Source organism: Rhamphochromis longiceps, linkage group LG13, assembly GCF_057381845.1.
Source record: "Rhamphochromis longiceps isolate RC_006_pf linkage group LG13, R_longiceps_female_GT1.1, whole genome shotgun sequence".
Lineage (NCBI taxonomy): Eukaryota > Metazoa > Chordata > Actinopteri > Cichliformes > Cichlidae > Rhamphochromis > Rhamphochromis longiceps.
The window spans coordinates 26,729,825-26,750,622 of NC_140569.1; the positions used below are offsets into that span (position 1 = coordinate 26,729,825).

The 20,798-nt window shown below is 39.0% G+C and overlaps 1 protein-coding gene across 4 annotated transcripts in view; it reads right to left on the reverse strand.

Moving 5' to 3' along the window:
* rmdn2 (regulator of microtubule dynamics 2) overlaps positions 1–20,798 on the reverse strand; it is a 54,529-nt gene extending 33,731 nt beyond the window's left edge. Inside the window, exons 1-2 of one of the 4 annotated variants that reach the window (XM_085428781.1) lie at positions 20,647–20,798; positions 1,930–2,384 (exon numbers count right to left, since the gene is read on the reverse strand). In XM_085428781.1, the coding sequence (XP_085284907.1) occupies positions 1,930–2,375 (446 nt within the window). In that variant the 5' untranslated portion in view covers positions 2,376–2,384; positions 20,647–20,798. Of the gene's footprint in view, positions 1–1,929; positions 2,385–3,727; positions 3,865–5,543; positions 5,597–20,646 lie in introns of those variants that run through there. The other 3 variants (XM_085428782.1, XM_085428780.1, XM_085428778.1) reach the window with 3 other exon arrangements.

Consider the following 20,798-nt stretch of genomic DNA (forward strand, 5'->3'; position numbering starts at 1 on the left):
AACTGATTATAATATAATTACATTTATTGCTCTTCAACCATAAAGTGAGGCAGATATTTTCAAACCTTTTACTCAACTGTTATATTCTACAGGCTCATGGGGTGTAACTGAGTGAAGTGTGCTGGACAAACGGTGGAACAATGTCACAGATTCTTTGTGTCCATATAAAAACTTATTCATACTCTATACTTTATGAAGATATAAAAACCCACTCTTGCTTCAGGTCAGGGAGATTTGTGGGCATTCACTTATGCACAGCATTTTAGTCAGATTGAAATCTGGACTTTGACTGGACTGTTTTTTCAGTCACTCTTTTGCAGATTTGCTACTTTGCTTGGGATCATTGTCCGGTGGCATGGCTAATATTTAACATTCTAACTGAGGAGTTATGTCTGAGATTCTTTGAGCGCTGCAGAGCCTGACCTTGTGGTGAATTTTCTGGGATTTCCACTCCTGGGAATATTGATATTCGTCTTGAAGGTTATTCACTTGTTATTCAATCCTTCTCATTGTATAAATGATGAACTCCAAATTGTTAGGAAACAACTATATAACCCTTCCCAGACTGAACAAACAGCTGATATCTGTCCTCCTCAGCAACTAACACACCTGAAGCCTCCAGACCTGCAAACTGATAAAACATCAGCGTTCAGCATATTTACAGTTGCTGATGCTCAGATAATCAAGTACATGTGATTAGCAGCAGATAACTCCTCTGGATACCTATATGATTTCACACACTGGTTCTATAGTTTGCCTTAGTAACACAACCACAACAATGGTTGTGTTACAGGCAAACAGTGCAAATCACTACAGGTAAGTCACAGTTTCCACATCTGGTTCTAAATCCTAATCAGTCCCATCTTCCCCTTCATCTTTATCAAAGTGTCTGTTTTGTTTTGTTGTATTAAATTGGAACTCTTGATTTTTTTTGCGTGTGCTTTCTGTTTCATTTTGGGCTTTTGCTTTAGCCAGATCACAGGTTCCCTTTTTGCTCAGTGACTCACTTCACGTCACTTTAATCTAACTAGCTGTTTGGCTCCCAGGAAACCACAGAAAACCATATACTTTTCCCTTCACAGAACATGAAATAAAAGTGAGATTAGAATTCTTCTTAAGTGCCTTTTCATTCCCACATCTTAAAACAGACCACAAGTGTGCATTATCTTTTGTTTAACTTTACTTGCAGCACATGCTTTTCTTACACCACAGATTCGCTTCTGTGATAATGTTAAGATTTGTTAAGGGTGTAACAATTATGAAACCAAGCCAGAAACTGCAATAGAGAAGTCTGTAACTGACTTATGGAGACAAACTAAGTGTTACTCACTTAATCCCTATTCTATAATTCACAAAGAAAGAACAGTGAAGGACACAATAGTCTTACTTTACAAATATGTCATTATTATTGAGCCACTGCACTTCCTGCATCAGCGTATCAGCATTAGTACTGTGATATTGGCAGATTGGCCACATGCAGTGTGTGTTCCTTAACAGCACATGAGGTGCACATAAAATATGTGCACCTCATGTGCTGTAGATGTATCTATTTATTCGATCTAGCGGCTTCTTCATCACTCAAAATTCAAAACTGCTGCAGCTAGTGAGGCTGGTGTAATGGGATGGAATTGTAAGTAAAAAGTAGCATTTGTTTAGGTTGGGCATAATTTTGTGTGTGAATCCTGTTAATCTGATATTTTCAGTTTAAGTCTATATGTGTCTACGTGTATGTGAGCAAAAGAGCGCTTTGGAGGAAGTCAAATGACTTCTATGGCTTGCTGAGAGACAATTCAGGAAAGCATATTACTGTCATAGAATCTGTTAATGGAAAAGATTCTGATGTTGTTGTACATTTGCTCAGACATTATTAAGAAATCTCTAACCAGATAATAAAAAGGGAAAACTGTTTTCAGCTTTTAAAGTACTCACCCTCCTTCACTCTCTGCTTCCTCTGAGCTCCGGCCTGTAGCTCTGGCCTCAGCGACAGTGGCCGCAGTTCTTTTCCTTCGTGTTGGCGTAGTCCTGTGCAGAGAGCCAGTTCGCCGTGCCTCTTCACGTCCCCTGAACTCCTCTCTGACCTGGTCTTGCAGCGATGGCAGAGCGTTCTTCAACGCCTTCATTTCATCCTTCAGCTCTGACACACACTGAATCAGGGCTTCAAGGCGATCCAGCACTTCGGCCTGACCGCTGGGCAGACCAGGACCATCCACCAGCGTGAGACCATACCCTTGCTCATTAGTATGGTGAAATTGGAATCCCAGGCACGAGCCTCTTCGCCGAGACCTAAAATTTTGGTAACACACCACAGCCAAGCTGACACCAGCCACTCCAGCCAACGCTCCCAAAACCAGTACCTTGCTGTCTGTCTGGGCCATCCTGCAAACCTGAAGATACGCGAAGAAAAAAAAACAACCTGAGGGTCACTGACTGCAGAAACTTTGCTGTGAAAGGAAGATTGTAGTTAATGAATTGCTAATTCTTTTGAGGCTGCGGCCATCCCTTTTGCTTTCACACCTTTTCTTACCACACTTCTCCCTTCCAGTCAGCTTTGCATGAGTACATTTTGATACAACACTATTGCCAACAAGCAGCCATTTCAGCATTGACCTTCTGTGGCTCACCCTCCCCATGAAGGGTGTCTATAATTATCATAAGCGCAGCTCTCATGCCAGCATTCTTCTACATGACTGTGGTTTTGTGAACTGAACTAAACTCAGAGATATATTGTATTTATACTGTTTGAACAGCCATTTCCTCAAAATGAGTTTAATATGTTATGATAAGTTTGCTACATTTTTTGAGCTTTTAAAGTGCTTGAAACACTATAGCTTCAATATAATGGGTTTAAAATATATTTGATTTTCACATCCTTAAAAAAAATGATGGAAAATATTGAAAATTTTCCATGATATAATTTTTTTCCACCATGCTAACAGAGAAAAACAAAAGCCCTTTCACTCACATGTGTCTCATGACTTGCATGAATGATCAGTGTCTGAAAGGAGCATTGTCAACACTGATTTCAATATGTACTTAGTTCTTGCAGAAAGATTTGCCTGCACAGGGTCTACTAAAAGTGAAGCAAGGACACAACAGCGAGAGTTTAACTATACGGAAAACAACATTCCCCTGTTTGGATAATAGGCTATACTTTGCTTTCTTTAAGACAAATGATCATGGCATTTAAATTCACATTACACTTCCGACCAACTTTAGCATTTAAACCCCTTTCTGATTAACGAAGCACCAGATATGAAACACATAAAACGAGACTCTGCCAGCACTGAAATTTCTAACATTAGTCAGCAACAAAGTGTTTAAACAAAGACACATGCTAGTAGTGGCTAGCCTCAGATAATTGGATCAACACATAATCTTCAAGGGAGCGTGTCAGCCAGCAGTCAAACAGCAGCTATTGCAGCCCGAGCACATTAAGAAATTTAAAAGCTTTCACGGTTTTCCTTAGCAGTACCCTATGAGATACCACAGCTTCACTAGAAGCACAGAAGATATCTGTGTTAATTAGCTTACAATATCATGAAGTTATGCTGCTAGCTCTTAGTCGCCAGTTACCAAACGACGTGCCAACGTTAAAAACAGAGCGACACGCTAACGTCACACAGATACAAAAACATAAATTGATCGCTTTCAGTAACAGAGAATCATCTCGAGGTCTTACATGAACAAAATGTACGTAAAAGTAATGAAAAGTGACATTAATATACACCTTACTGTAAGGTAGGGAAGGAGGCACTTGTCGGCTTGACAGCTATCTGGTGCGACAGCAAAAACATTCCGTGCTGGCTCAGGCGCCGAAAGGAAGAGTTCCGGTTATGTGCCAAAAACAAAAATTGATTGCTGATGGTTCTGTGTGCTTATGTTTAATATATTTGGTTAAACTGGTAAATAGAATGCTGTCGACGAGTTTATGAATGGGCTATATATATATGAAAAAAAGAAAATAATAATAATAAAGAAAGCCTGTATTGCAATGACTTTTGTCACTGCGCTATTGTGCCTTATCTGTGTTCTACATTATATTTTATTGAGCCCTTTTTTGGCCACTTCAGATATTTAATGCATAGCTATTAGAATATATCTGTTGTAATTTCTGCCACCGCTGCAGTTTCTGCTGTCACAAGATTTCTCTTGAAAATCACATTTTAAATTTCAATGAGACATTTCTAAAATTATTAATTAATTTATTCATCTATCCCTTTTCTTAACCTCTTATTCTGAGGGGACAGAAGGTTCTCATGGCATAGCTGTCATAGAGTGATAAGCAAGATACTCCCTGCACAGGTCACTAATGCATCACAGGGCCACTAATGACATGTTTAGTAGAAAGAAAACTCCAAATTTACATTAGGTCTGCTTCCCTGTCTGTATTTAAGCCATTCATAAAAGCAATCCTTTCTACCCTCTACCCTCAGTGCACAAGAAACTTTATTTTGTTAGTTACTGATTTCTTTTGAGTATGTTCATTTGGGAGAAGCAACGGTGTAAGAGCCACTGCTTCTATTTCACCAGGCAGAATGTGGGTGGACCATTTCAGTTACTCCCACTGATGCAGCTAAAACCCTGTTGGCTGTCAAATATGCATATCTGTGCTACACTGTGCTTACATGCATAGAGCACGATGTGGCTTTGATGGAAGAGACTTCTCAGGCTCCAGCTCTAATTTTAACAATTCTAATACTGCTTACTGTGTAGTGTGCAACAGCATTGATCTAGCCCTGTCCTATTTTTATTTTTCTTCCCAAGAGACAGACTATATTGTTTTGAAGGCTCTCCAGATTGTCTAAAGGGCTTTCAAAGTTTTCACATAATGGAATACTATCAACCATGGATTGGCTGAGTACAGAACAAAAGGCAGCAAACATGTAAAGAAGAGCTTTGACATCTTTCAAGAATCCTGGAAAACTATTTCTGAAGAATAAGAAATGAAATAGGGTTGACTAAAGATTTTTGCACATTACTGTATATTCAGCTGAACGTGTGCTCGCATATGCTCTACGTGGCAGTACAGGCCTACACTCTAACAGAACAAAAACAAATCACAGAACATGCCTTTTCCTATCTTCCAACTATCTCTGTGAAACATGTCCTTCATGTTGATAAAGTGAGCTTTGATATGAAATGGATAATGCACAAACAACATCCTTATATGCCATTCAGATCCTTTTCCTTCTTGTTGCACTCCAATGTTTGCACTGCAGTCACCTTTTTTAAACTTTACTTGTTGCATCTGTCAATTTATTTTTCAGTTTCTAAACATTCCTCGCTTCAATTTTTTCTCAACTTGGCTTCAACATGCGAGTTAATAATCAGGCAAAGAGTGATCAAGGTCCACTACAATAGCAAATGTGCCAGAACTGCATTTAGAAAACACAGATAATAACTGCTTCAAAATGTTATGTTCTTTACAATTACAATCTCTAACGAAAGTGCAAAGGCTTTGTCATCTAATTAGTTTTTAAAATTCCTTTTATGTAAAACTAGTAGCAATTATTCTGAAATAATAAGCACAAACAATGACTCACCGCTGTGTATGCTTCACTCACACAAGTGTCTCTCTGCAGTGAGCCTGAGCAGAATGTCCTCCAGGATTTAAAAAAAACTGCTAAGCACACGTATTATCACTGCATAAACCTTGGACCTGCACTCTGCAGTCATGGAACTGTCCTTACATGGTCTGATTAAACAGAGAAACACTAAAGCCTAAAAAAAAGATCTTCAAGGATATCAAGCTTTATCTGATAGAGTTTCCCTAGTTATCTAGTTATCAACATATATCATGTCCAATACAAATCTCCAAAAAGGTGACCTTGAATTATGGCAAAGGCCAAAAATCATTGAGTTTTGTATTTTTTTTAATCATCCTTTTCTGTTTATTTACATTAGTATTAGCTGATCTTCTTCTTCCTTCATGCTTTTTTTAATCTGCACATAAAGACAAGTTCATGATTAATGGTTTGAGAAACATTTCATTCAGGGGAGGGAAAAGAAAACAACCAACAAATGTCCTTGATGACCTTACGAGTGGGTGAATTACATAAATGACTTCTTTCTAAGTTGACTGTGTTTATTTGATTTGGAAGATGAACATGAGATCTCTAAATGGATGTTTCCTTTAGCCTATAGAGAGGGAGGTAAGCACACTTTCTTGAAAACAGGGGTAAGGAGAAGTTCCCTTGCATAATATGCCGTGGGAATCGCTATGTGCAGTTTCTTCCTTGCTCTCTGAAAGCTGTATTGTTCCTTAGCCCACAGCCTGCATCCAGTTACCACAGGGAACAAAAAGCCCACCTGAAACCCAGAGGCATGGTGGTGCAAAAAGGAGAAGAAAAAAAAACAACAAAGCTTGGCCAGCAGCTCTGGGTTGGCCCCACAGATGAAGATATGGCGATAAGAGAGGCGCACCCAGCCATGGCCTTGCTCCCGTCGGGTCAAAGCTTGGAGATGAGCAGATATTGTCAACGATTTTGTTTTATCCACTCAGCACGCATCTGCCAAAACTTTCATATCGCAGAATTGCCTTTGTGCACACACAGAAGCTCATCACAGCTGTCAAACAATATGTGGGAGAAATAAGGCATCGCTATCAGAACTGCACACACAAACCACAGTGTGAAGCCTCATTGTTCCCTGTCGGTCTTGTAGTAGGAGTGTTCATGTGCATGACATGCCTACCTCAGTGGGAGGAAAAACTTCTGTATCAGTTGCGTGCCGTGTTAACAGATAGTTTAAAGACTCATTCAGCCATGAAGATGTGGCTACTGTTGTGTAACAGAATGCACAACATCACGTTCGTGAGGAGCTGGGGAAGTCTAACTCACAGCACTACCTGATGACTATCTCAGCTGCAAGCACTCAGTGTTCTTATCCTCAGGTCTGCCAAGAGTCTCAGCTGTAGTGAATTAATGTGTACGTCCCCCAAGGTTAGAAAACCAACAAAAATCAACACAAACCTGTGAGTTGCATCCCAGTTAAACTGAAATTCTTCCTGCTGAAAGTCATGGTCCTGCTTGTGCGGGGGATTATGCTATGGTGTCTGGCAGGTTAACTGGGTTAACCAAAATTAGTTTTTCAGGCTTCATCTGTGGATGAAACATGAATATTTTTCCAAGACATGATCCCAGTTTAAAAGTATTCCCGTCAGTCTGCAATAGCGGCTTCCAACTGCGGTATTACTCAGCAGCATGAATAGCATTCCTGCATGTTTGCATGGCGAGCTGTCTTCCCTTTTCCCATTGCCAAATGAATCAGTGTCTGTTTCCTACATAATTTTGGCTTGAGCTGTAAAAGTATGCACAAATAATAACTATTGTTCTAACTGAATGCAGTCAAAGTATAGACGATAACAGAGATTAAGTGAACATTAAGTGGCCTTGAACTTCTGTCTCCTCATCATTTTCAAATTAATCATCTCTTCTTGCATTAATTTTTTTATGCTCTCTTTTTTCTGTATGGCAGGTTAACCATAACCCCAGCATTTTTATGTTGATGTTGTATGGACATTTACATAAAATCCCAAGTCTGTTTTTTCTTTTGTTGTTTGATTGGATCCTTCATAAGCTGGTAAAATATGTAAAACTGCCACACAAGACATGACAAGCACAAAACCTTGTAATAAAGCAAATGTAAAAAGAAAATAAAAATGATAATAATAACAAAAAGATACCAAAAATAAGTAACTAGAAGTAATTTTTTTGTGTTAGTGATAAGTGACCTGCTCTTTTTAACTTAAAGCCTTGGAGGAGATTAAAGGACTGCAGCAGAGTTTACTCTCAAGAGTCAACAGAAACACAATGTTTTAAAAATGTTAATTCATTGTATATTCAATTATCTTCAGACAAAATGAGTATTTCAGCTGTTTCCTGTTGTTTTCTTTCCTAAAAATATTTCTTGGTAGAAACAGGAAACATCATTTTCTCCCTTGTCTAATCAAACTCCCGTTCCCTTCTCTGACGGTCACTGCACCATGGTGTGGCAAACAGAAATAAATGAACTCTATGTTCTGAAACAAAAATTATTATAACTGCCATACCCAAAACTGTAAACATATTCTACCGAAGCCAGAATATATATTTGCATCCTCTTCCAGGTTCAGAAGTGAGATCCACCCAGGTCAAGTTTGGTAATGGCGACCCTGTTGGAGGATTAGCCTGTTAAAGCTTAAAATCTGAAATAATTGCCAGAAAATTTATTGAGCCATCTGACAAAATTATTTAAAATTTAAATTTACATACATGACTTTTAATTTGTAATTTATTTGTGATATCTGGCGGCTTGTTTTTTAATTGCTTAAAATGCAATTTATTCAGGTTTTCAGGGGGGGAAATCACACTGCTGATGTAGAAGTCTCAACAACTGAAAAAACCCTGTATTTATCAAATATGACACACTAGGCATTAAGGGGTTAGGGCACTGTCTTCACTTACCTGACTTGTCGGTGCTGTGCATGTCTTATATTAAGCGAAGTCACTTTCGATAGCACTCACCACACCATAATGTGTCAGATTGTTGCTTAAAGACTATACAAATCATCAATATGACATCAAAACTGCGTTTTAAAGGTAAACGTGTTACAGTTGTTTTATTAACTACACCAGTTTTCTAATTCATGCACAGTTTTGCAGCGTTTCATATTGGTTATAAAGTGAATTAGCTTGCGTTGCACAGATTTCCATCCTGGCCATTTATTTGGTCCAATGGCTTCTAATCTGATCGTTTCAAAATTCAACCAACAGCAGCTTTAAGGGGGGTTTTTGGGGTTAACAAGTTATGAATTCTAGGAAAACCTAAGACAGGCCGATTGCATCGAGAGACCTCTCTGTGACTTTTGATTGTGTAGTTTAATGATTTCTTCCTTCCTTGTATCCTCCCCTGCAGTGACAATCAGTCATGCAATCGGACACTGAGCATTCCTCCAGAAGGAGATACACATCACTAGCAAATTTGTGGGCCAGATTTCTCTTGAGATTTTTGTCCACAACAATAAAAATGTTTATCTACTCAAAACATGGAGTACTTGGTAGGACTACATGATTGCCTAACAGCACAGCCAAATACAACAGCAGCACATAGCTGTCCTTGAACTTTGATCAAACCTCCCTGTCCTCTCCATTTACTATGTAAACACACAAGGTCATGACACTTATCTTCTGAGAGATTAATGCAGTCTATCAACAACATTTCAGCTGTCAGTATTTTAAATTTATGTATGAAGGTCATCCTGTGCTGTAAAGGGGAAAAATATGTTAATTATTTATCTCATTGAAATTACTCTGCATGTAGTAAGCTAAAAGTCAGTGGTAAAATGAAAGTGAAAGTGCTTTTTTTTTTCTTTCTTTTTTTATATGTAGGCAAGATGTGGCCAGAAGGTGGCGCCTAAAGAATTAGTGTTGAGATGCACCAGATGGACGAGCTGTGGATGAGGATCACTGTCAGGACTGGATATTTGATGCAACGGGACACATTGCTCAACCTCAGTATCCTCAGCAAGTCTTTATTTTAATAGAACAAACTAAGTTTCATCACTAGTCTCTGCTGACTGAGACACAACAGCCCTGTGTGGCTGAGAAGAGAATAAATCCAAGATCAAGATAATCTGCTCTTAAACACAGCCTGCACTTGATGTCGACAGCTCCAGACACATTATCCAGTCAGCATTTGTGCATGTCAAGGTGAGGACAGTATGAGTCATGTCTATCTGGTTACATTATGTCTGCTCTACTCAGGTAGACCAAAATAAGATAATTAGATATTATCAAGTGCAAATCAAGCTCCACTTACTGTCTGTACAAAACACCAAAGCCATAATGCCATGCAAGTCTGTAATGTGTTTTAAAATATCTTTTTTGAGCTTTTACGCCTATCATTACCAATATAGTAAAGAATATAGGAACAGATGTCAGTATAGCACTCTCCCAGATGACCAAATAATCCAAAATAATTCAGTGTCTAATAAAATCAACCACATCATAAAAAAATAAAAAGATATGTAGAACTTGAACATTTGGGTCGGCTGTGGATCAGGTGGAGCCATTTAGAAGGCCAGTAGTTTGATCCGAGATCCCATGTATCAAACACTCCTTGAGCAAGATGCTAAACCCTAGAGTTTAGCACCTTGCCCAAACTTGCCCAGACTTTAGCCTCTGTGCTTCTGTGTGAGAGAGCGGGAATCTTAGTTAAAAGTGTTTAGGTGGAAGTAAAAACACTGTATAAATATGTGAGTCTTTAGGTGAATAAGAATCACATTTATTCAATTGAGTAGAAAGTTGCTAAATAACCATGTTAGCTGCTAGTAAACATTACACTAACATCTAAGCTAATGTGAATGCTAATCTGCTAGCTGATGTTAACCTCGTTTGTATTACTAGCAAAAGCCCACCCAGGTTTTCACATTTTGTTTTAAAGAAGTTCCAAATTCCATATTTAGTGGTGACTTAAACATAATTCCATCATCGAAATTTTGGAGAACAATTTTTTTTGAAACACTTTAACTACAGTATACGCCAACGAGAACATAACATGAATGAATCCCAATTTTTTTGAACCACTAATGCGAGGCAGGATGGATCGAAGCATCCAAGCTTTTAGGTTGTTTACATCAAATCCTTAAACTAAGATCTGAATTTCACAGCAGAAATCACGACTCTTCAGACCAGGAAACATTTTCAAAAGCATATTGAAACTGTGATGTCTATGTTACCATGAGTCAGCTGGCCTCATAAAGTGTTTTGTCTCTATTACAATATCAGGGCTGAACATCTTAAAGCTTGCCCCTAAAAATACCCCCATAATTTAATAAAGGAAAAAACCCAGGTAAACTAGTAAAATAAAATAAAAAAGAAACTGTAAGATGTAATAATATAGCCTGACTTAAATAGCATTTAATTACACTGGAATCATGCCCTCAGTTGCAGACTGTACTATAGAGTGTGAACAATGAAATGAAGCCAAATACAGTGCGAAGCTAATAATTCAGCATGTGCAGTAGTCTCAGGAGACTCTGTTGCTTCAAAGAGCAACAGAAGTTGTAGTGCTTCCTTGTTTTCTTTTAATCAATCTTTAATGATTTCATAAAAAATGGAATGGTCAATCTACTGAATTCACTATCACGGCAAGAAAGAGGTGAGTCGTACACAACATCACAGAGTTCACAGCTATTAATGTTGTCTGTCCTCAGTCGGTGTAAATCGTGCTTTCTATGCTGATGGGAATGTAGACACAGTATAAAAGGTAAGATTAAAGAAAGGAACTACAAAGAGCTTGTTTCATGTAGTTGCAAATGTTTTATTCATCTCACATTGAACTGCTGCACCATCCAACACTTTGTCTGAAATCTTTAAATCATTGTGTTTTCTTCTTTTTCCTAAAGTGCTGCTATCAGAGGACATAAAGGTTACATTCTAGTTCGCACTGGCCAAACCCATGTCAGACTTTCTCCAACATTGATCGTCACGACAATATCATTACACACTAGCAGCTAGGACAGTAAAAACTTTGATTCTTCTGTCTTGTGAGCTCATGTCCGGCCATAGTGAGATACTTTTAACCAGAGGATAGAAAATACATGAAAAGTGGCTCCCAGATGTGCACATATGTGGCCATCTGGGAGCAGTAGTCCAACCAGTAGTCCAACCAAGAGTTAAAGTAGCTCTATGAAGATTTTACTAGAGATCTGAACAAAGATTTAAAAATACAAATAATTCAATCAACCTCATCAAGAGAACTTAGAGAAAATAAGAAAGTGGCTATAGACAGAAAGAGAAGCAGGGTTTATCTGTACTTGTAGTCAGTGTTGACAGTGTTAGCCAGCAGCCAGAGGAAGCCCCCCACCCACCCACTAAAATTCCACAACAAGCAAAGACACTTCAGTCGGAGTCAGGACAAGCTGGACCCTAGCTGGAATGCTCAGTCACAGTGTTTCTTGTTTATTGGAATGCTAGCTGTGCTTCTGCCTGTTCTTTGTCACATATACTAAGCTGAGGGTCATCCTAACCTACAGTTAAGCTGGCAATTATTCATACGCCTTCCCTGTTTTTATGTATTGTGAAACAATGTCTATCCTTTATGTTTATCTGCAAAAATATATAAGTAATGGTGGTACAATAGGTATAAACACTTTTTTAGTTTTATTGACATCGATAATTATCCTCAAATTTTAAGGCAAAATACAAAAATTCTTATAAACGTCACAACTTCAAAACATTTTAGTTTTGATTAAATATCTAAATTTCCTGCACCATGATTCTAAAATCACATGTTGCCAATATATCAAATGTTACTGTGATAAAGACTGAGGAGCTCAGTGTTGACTTGAGGTCAAGATTTTGCTAGCCCCCATGACGCTACGTGGATTCTCTTTTATAATTATTTATTTATGTGTTGTGTTATGTTGGTCTGTTTTTGGTTGTCTGTGTTTGTTTTGAAAATGTGGATGAATGACTTATTTACTGCAGACCAAATATTCCTGTGAACTAAAGTAAGTAACCTGAACCTTGTGACTGCCCATAAAGAGGTTCAAAGCTAAAACACGGCTGCAAAACGATTCCAAGTTCACAAGGCTACTGTACAATCCATCATGGGAAGCTCAAGAACACTCAGACACTTTGAAAGTTCCAGGTTGGAAGTTCAAAGTGTCCCCAGTCTTGGCATGGAAGTCATTAGCAATCCAATAACCACTTCCAAGGCCATCCTGAAGAATCTGTCAAACTAGTGGATACAAATTTCAAGGGCTACACTTCAGTGAACTCTTCATTATGTTTGTGCTCAAGCCCATGCTTCTGAAAGCACATTTGGCATTTAGAAAACAGCGCTTGGAGAAGGGAGAAGCTTTCTGGTTATTTATTTTGTGGTCTTAGGAAACAAAACTTGAGCTTTCTGGACACATGGGCACAGCCTTTGTATGGAGGACAAAAGCAAGGACGCATGATGGTGGGAACTGTGGTCAAGGTCGAATGGATCATGATCATGACCCTTGAAGAAAGTGCAAGATATTCAACCTCTAATCTGGGTTTATGCCGTAACTTCACAGCAGTAAATTCACCAATAATCGTGTGAAGGTTTAGAAGTGGGCATTTCAAAGTCCCGACCTCAGCGCCAATGAAAATTTGCTGAAGGAGCTGAAACTCAAGGCCTTCAACCTAACTCAGCTGGACGTCTACGGCAAGAAGGAGTGGTTTAGGATACAGGAAGTTAAATGCAGGATCATGGTTACGAACTACAATAACAAAGTAGAAGATGCGATTGAGCAAAAAGAATATTCTATTGATTGCTATGACGGGTATGTGTAATTATAAACACTGACATTTTGCATTATTCTTAACTGTCCATGTTAAAAGTTAAAAAGCATTAAATCGTACTATTCTACTATTATGTATTTGAGCCCTTTGGCAAATTAATTAGGTAAATGACAGACACTGCTTCACAAAAAACAAACAAGCAGGGTATGAATAACTGCGGGCTTAGCTGTATATTCTGCCACTCGCATCTCGCTTCTGTGAAATACTACTTTTTATGTTTGTTTATTGTACTTTAAAACATTAGACATGACCATATCTTGGCCCGAGACAGTTTTAATCCCAAGGATTTCACTTCCTCCTTAGGTAAACGTTAAAACAAATGCTTGTGTTGTGCGTCACTTTCAAATCCCACACATCTGCATCCAGATTTACTCATGTGTAAAGCGCTTTGGGGTCCTTAGGGACTAGTAAAGCGCTATATAAATACAGGCCATTTATCATGTATTTACTACTAATTCCACATCCCCACGGATAAATCATTAAACATGAATGAGAAGAATCTCTGGCACCGCCTCTCAGTGGCTCTTGGTGACGCTGATTCATTGGCCACAGGTTTTTATATCACAATACGATGACTTAAGAGACTATTGTGAAATGATGAGTGTATTTTTATTGCATGACAAATATTCTGACGTGACTTTTTATACTCTTTTATCAAATTTAGTCCTTTAAGTTTAACAGGAATTAGTAATAACGTTTTTAAAAGAATCTTAAAAAAATAAACTCTATGCTCAGTGAATCTACTTGTAAATTTGTAAATTTTTGTAAATTTTTGTAGTAAATTGTAAATATTGTAAAACTTTTCTTCTGTCATTTAATGGTCGGGCATTGTACAGCTACAAGCATTTCACCCCCATGTCATACTGTGTATGGTTGTGTGTGTGTGACAAATAAAATTTGAATTTGAATTTGAATTTGAATTACTTATGGTAAAGTAGTCAGTTTTTACTGCTCACCCGCTACTATTGACTTGTGATAGCATCTGATTTGCTCATTTCCTGTGGGCAGACAAGTGACTGCGCCACATCCTAGAATTTTAGCTATGTTATCAGTATTTTAACAGCAGAGTAATGAAAATAAGACTCACATAATTTAACTGTAATTTGGGCGGTGCTTCCTTTTTAAAGGATCATTCCGAGTCTTACTTTCCATCCTTCGTAAAAGCTTTAATGACACCGTACTCGCCAAGTTGATAGCTGACACTGGGAATGTGGTGATACTGTTAGCAAAAACACGAGTGACATGAAACATGATCGCATAGGTTCAAAAACTAACCATCCGGTTAGACAACCGTATCTAAAAAGAAAGCAAGGGCCCAAGCTGATGATTGCCAATCACTGATTATCATCTAACTTTGAGTTTAACTTTGACCTCCCGTACTTACCTTCTCACTTACTGAGAACAACATCATGACAGAAAAAATAAGACTTCAGTTACATAAAGCAGATTTATCCTTTAAACCTTTGGGAGATGCTCGTGCCAGCTTATTGTAAACTCCGGCTAGATGACTTTGTTTTAGCGACGCCGCAGTCCCGTAAATCAGCTCCCTAACCATATGTTGGCAAGTGGAAATTAAAAAAAAAAACAAGATAAACAGTAAACAATGCATCTCCTCCCCCTCCTCTCCTCTACCTCCAGTTTCTCATGTTTTTCTTGCTCAGGCTTTATTTGTGTGGTTGCTGAGTGAAAGCCACCACAGTGGCAAAGAGGCCCAGAATAGCCGAGGGTGGGGAAGGCCAGTGGACTTGCATGTGGGCTGCTGAGCTGTGTGCTCTGTAGTGTCTCTAAACCATCCGCTGGCCTGTGGAATGGAGGCTGCTTCCTCATGCATGCCAGTGGTCAGAGCCGGGCCTACACACCCTCAACTATTTCTGTCCTCTTCTCTTACTCTTTTTTCACAGACTTACCTCCTCTTTCTTTTCTTCCTTTTCTGCCTTTAAGGCTTTTAAAATATGTGAAAATGCACTGGAAGCATGCACGAGGATGAAAGGTAGGAGGAAAATAGAGTCCGAGGGGGAAAATAACTAGATTGACTTTGCCCTCTACCCTAATTTCCACTTGATTTTGTGTCAGCCTGAACAGAAATAAATATAAATTTTCCTGTTCCTATTTTATAATTTATTATGAGCTAAATAACTTTCTGCCAAAGTTAGTTGGCTCATTTATTCCACATACTCTCCGTTTTCAACCAGTCCCATCTTATTTTTGGCAGCTGTGCTGTAATATAACACCAGTGACACAGGAATATTTATCTATTTTTTCCTCCTCCTGCTGTAAAATGCTCAGGAGAGGGAAACATTTAAATTTAAATGGAAGAAAAATATAGTCACCGAGTTAAATGCGCAATGCTATTTCTAGATGTTAAAGAAACAGTAAGTGCTGCGAGGAAAAAGGATAAACACACCCCGTAGTGCCGTTAATCACAGCGTCGGTCATCAGCGTTAACGATAACACCGACATTCCTGGGGCGTTACTGCAGCTGATCACACAGTGATGTGGAGCTGATTAAGTCTAATTCAGTGACTAATGAATGTTTAGCTACCTCAGGGCAGCAAGAGAGAAATGCAAACCATTCCTTTTTGTTTGGTATCCGAATGTGTCGGCAAAGTGCGCCTCTGGGAAATATAAATTCTAAACAATGTAATGGCAGGCTGCTGGGGAATTTTTCATGCGTACAGAGAGAGGCATTGTTTCAGGGAGGCCTTAAGTTAACATTTGTTACTCTCAGGCTTTCTTTGCAGGCCTAAATGTGCACCGTTCAGCGACACAAAAGACCATACGAGTGAAATATTGCCTGTTTGCTTAGATGCATTCCAGACACCTGGTGAAGCAGAAACGCACACACATACTCGACACACAAGAACGTGTCGACTGAAAACCTGTACAGAACTTAAATTGCTGCTATATCTCCCACTCAAACACTCTCACTCCCTCTGTCATCCTCTTTATTCACAAATGTATGCACAGGCTTACTGTATTTTACTGGTCTGGATGCACGCCAGCCGGGCCCACCGTATTTCTAAAAGAGTGCATTACAGGCATGACAGACAGACCGTAGAGGCCCACTCATTGTGGGTTAGTAACCTGAATTGCCCCTGTTGTCAAACCCAACACATTTCAACCAAGAAATGAAAAGAAATCCTGTCAGAGAATAACTGAATGTCAGGCACCAATGCCATGCCCTCACATCTCACACAAACGCTGCTTTTATATTTTCATATATAAATGTGTAACTTTGAGAATGCTTTTTTTTTTTTTTCATTCTTTTCTGCAAGAAACACACAAAGACAAAAAACAACCAACTGTTAACTCACATACTTGTGCACATAAGAATGTCCTTGGAGTAGGATCCTTTGAGGTCAAGACTGAAATACAGGCTGATCATATAATACAGCGAAATAGTAATAACAAAAGCATGTGCAATAAAATATTCTCTGTTCTCTAGAAAACTGGGGTGGGCACTGAACAGAGTCTAAAGTGACAGCCATGCAAAAAATGTAGTCTTATTGCAGTGCTCTGGGAAGAGTCAAAGGAGGAGTTTTTGGGAAACCAATATCACAGAGACTTCTGGGATTAGCTGTCAGCTCTGTGTGCTGCTGTACAAATGAAAACTGTCTTCCCAGAAAGTCATAAGCTTGCAGCAACAGCAGAGACTTTTCACAGGTAGCAGAACAAAAAGAGAAACATACGACACTGAGTTGAACCCAATCGTAGAACATAGTTTTATCCCTTATAGTCCTTTTGCCAAGAACTCATCCATAATCGCCTCACCAGTATCCTTAATCCACACTTCTTTAATGTGGGGAGAAGAGGCTGCCAAAGAAAAAAAGACCAAAGGACTGTGAGATTCTTCTTGTTTAGAGGGAAGCTGAATATTCAGAGACCAGCTGGGAGATCTTTTATGGTAGATAGGGCCTTACAACCAATGTAAAAGAGAATCTTCAACAAACATTGGAAAAGCCTTCACTTGCCTTAAAAACTGAGGATGACACAAAATAAAGTCATCGAGCTGTTTGATAGATTCAGATTTAACTGAGAGTGAGCATTTATTATGTATTTAATCACCACTTTGCATTTATTTATTTATGATTTTAACCTCTGGCTCTCTTCCACAGCATGTCTTTGTTGTGTCTTCCGCTCCTCACACCCAACCGGTCGCGACAGATGATTGCCCCTCATTGAGTCTGGTTCTGCAGGAGGTTTCTTCCTGTTAAAGTTTAGCTTTTCGTTCCCACTGTCACCAAAGCACTTTCTTATAGGGGGTTACATGAATGTTGGGGCTCTCTGCTTTCTTTGTATTATTGTAAGGTCTTTAACTGACAATATAAAACACCTTAAGGCCGCTCTTTTTGTGATTTGGCGCTATATAGATAAAAATGAATTGATTCTAAAAAAAATGATATTTTCAGAAAGATGTTGGATGTGAGCAACATACAAGGCAACATTTATTTGTTTGAGCTTCAGAATCTTTCCAACATGCTCTCCAAAAATATGTTTAAATCAATATTTTATTTTCTAAATAGCATTGAGGTCTTTTTTTGGATTGTTTTTGGACAATTTTTGTTTAAATGGGCCAAACATTTTGAATGACTCATAGTCACAAAAAGATTTCCATTTATAGCGACGTACAGAGCCGCCAAAATTGATTTTCACTGAGAGAAACACATGGTCAGTTCAGACACTTCTGTATATCAGTGGCCGTAGATTTGGATTTGATGACAAGCCCTGGCTCCAGAAACTTGGTGATAACCAAGCACAGATGGGGCAGGTCAGATATGTCTTCCCACATGATTCAGCCCTGATATTGGGATGGCGGGGACCAACACTGACCTTGCACCCCCCCCATGTCAAATACATACCACATGGGAGAAGTGTAGATATCCGTTTGATCAGCCCTGTGGGGGGATTTGATTCCCAGATGGGGATGGGGTGTTTCTCTGTCTTCAGCCTTTGTATAACCCAGCTACCATGGGCAGAAGAAAGCTGTTGGCTTGGACTTGAGCCTGACTCTCATCCTTTTAGAGTTTGGTTTTCCATGACTGATCTGACTTGTAAGGTTAGGAAGGTGCTGCAGTGGAACAAAGCAGGATGAAAAATCCCTGCTAATCATAGCAGAAGAACATAAAGAGTGGCTGAGCAATGGTAACAGATGCATGTGAAAATAAATGTTTCTCTCTGCCCTGGCTGAATAAAAGGTTACTTCATCATCATCCATTGTTTTGCAATAAACTGTAATAGATACAAAGTCACTGTCTGTCCGGAGACAGAAGACTGGAGTCTGATTTGATAAAAGAAATCCCAGACTGTACTGTATGCAGCTATCTCTAATATCACTATAATTTATTGCCTTCTAAATCAAAGCAACATTGTATAGGGCAAATGCTGTAGTACAGTATATTGCATAAGCCTTACCGATAAGCCTCACTCATCTATCATGTCTACCTCAAAAGCTCTTTAACAGAACAAAAGTCTTTACTTCTCCAGTAGCTTTCAGCCTAATTAGTCTTTAAGGTGTTCATGCCAAAAATCCTGTAAACTACTATTACAGTTTGAAGTGATTATGAGTCGTTTTAATGTGTGAGTCGCTCAAAGGTGGGAAAAGTACCAAAGAGGAAAAAGAAGTGCAATTTATCACCAAAGACAAACTTAGTAGTAAGTAAATAAGTCAGTAAGTGCTTTACATGACTAAGGCCAGGATTATACATCAAAGGCACGTCATAGTTCCCGTTGAATGAGGATATATGCATAACTGTTGTGAAACAATCTGCTCATCACCCATTGATTTGTAGCTGATGGCTGTTCATTGGTGGACAGTCCAGACAGCAGTTTCCTTTATAAGGCTTTGATCCTACAGCAACACTGGGAACCTCGGATTGCCAGGGACAAAGGTGTATTCTCTGACCGGTTAACCGACTGCAGGAGGTTACAAGCTGTTGCTGGGTGTAACTGGTCAGAACACTGACTTGTCTGCAAACACTTGCTAACTGACTGCTAAGCAGTACTGAAAGCTAAAAAAATCCAAGGAATTTGATATCAAAGTAAAATTATCCCTTACCATGAATCCAAAGATTTGCAACTTTTATTTTGAAGGCAAATGGTCTCTATTTTCAGTTTATGTTATACTCTTTTTAGTTTCACTACAGCTGTAGTAGCTGGCAACAAACTATAGGCAACTGCAGAAATCTACCAGTGACCAAAGCAATCGCAACTAGTTTCACTTACCAATAGCCAGCAACCACTCGCCAACCAGTTGGGGAATATATATTTTTCTCTAGTGACCAGTGATCACTAGCAGGACGCTGACTGGTCTCTAGGCCTGTAAAACTAGAGCTTTAGCAATACATTTCACACCACCAGTAACCTCAAGCAACAACTTGCAAGCAGTCAAGTAACACTTGTTTTTACCTAAATACCGGTCGTTGTCAGGTGGTTACCAAGCAGTCTCTAGGCCTGTATGGCTGGGGGCTAACCATCTGCTATCCTTCACTCTCATTGGCAGTTGTTTCAATCACTTGCTTCAAAGTTGAGAAAAACTGGGGACTCACCAACTTTATATCACCACTAATTCGCCCACTTTCACTTGAAGTCACTGAATGTCACTGCCACGTCTCTGCTAGTTGGTTCCATCAGGTTTGTTGCATTTTAAGGCCCAATGAGTGTTTTTATCTGGTGCTTGTTACTATGTTGCAACAACCCTTATCTTTTCCAACTTTTCTCCTCTGACATTATTCCAAAAGGTAAACTATTTTCAGCTGAGAGTCACGTGGTTTAAAGAGGGAAAAGAAATCTGCTCTGATGGCAAGTTTACTGAGGACTGTCAACCTCTAACCTCATCTGATTTGTTTTGAAAACAGATGCTACCAGCACAAAACTGCTGTTATAGTCAGATGTAGCAGCTAAATGCTAATGTTTCAGTGCTAACAGGCAGATCTTTAGCACATTAGCCAAAGTACACAGCAGAAAATCTTCTTTTTTTTTTGGATACCAAAGTTTAATCTTGATTAGTTCAGTTATATCAACCCTTCAAAAGAATCAAACAATTCAGTTATTATTAGCAGCTTTTCACTGAAATATGCTGTCCTGCTATGATCATTGCTAAATTACAGCAACATAAGGTCCTTTATTTCATTACTACAAGAACCGACTTTATGTTTAGGTATTCTTCTGGCTCTGAGCACTCAGATCATTCCAGGACATTCATTAACTAAACCTTTAATCGAGAATATTGGATGCTTACAGGCAACATTAGATCATAATTAGATCAGTCAAATGGGTCAGAAACTACTAATTTGTTAACTGGAAAGATGCAATTGTGAGTTAATTATCAGCGCACCTTCCAATCAGAGTCCTCTTCGATGGTCTCAGTTGATACCACACACGTTCCTGTATCCAAATGATCAAATGCCCTTCCAGCTCTTTTCTGGCCTCTGTGTCACGGCTGTTGGCACACACTCAGTTTGACTGCACACGCTCGGTGTCTCAAAC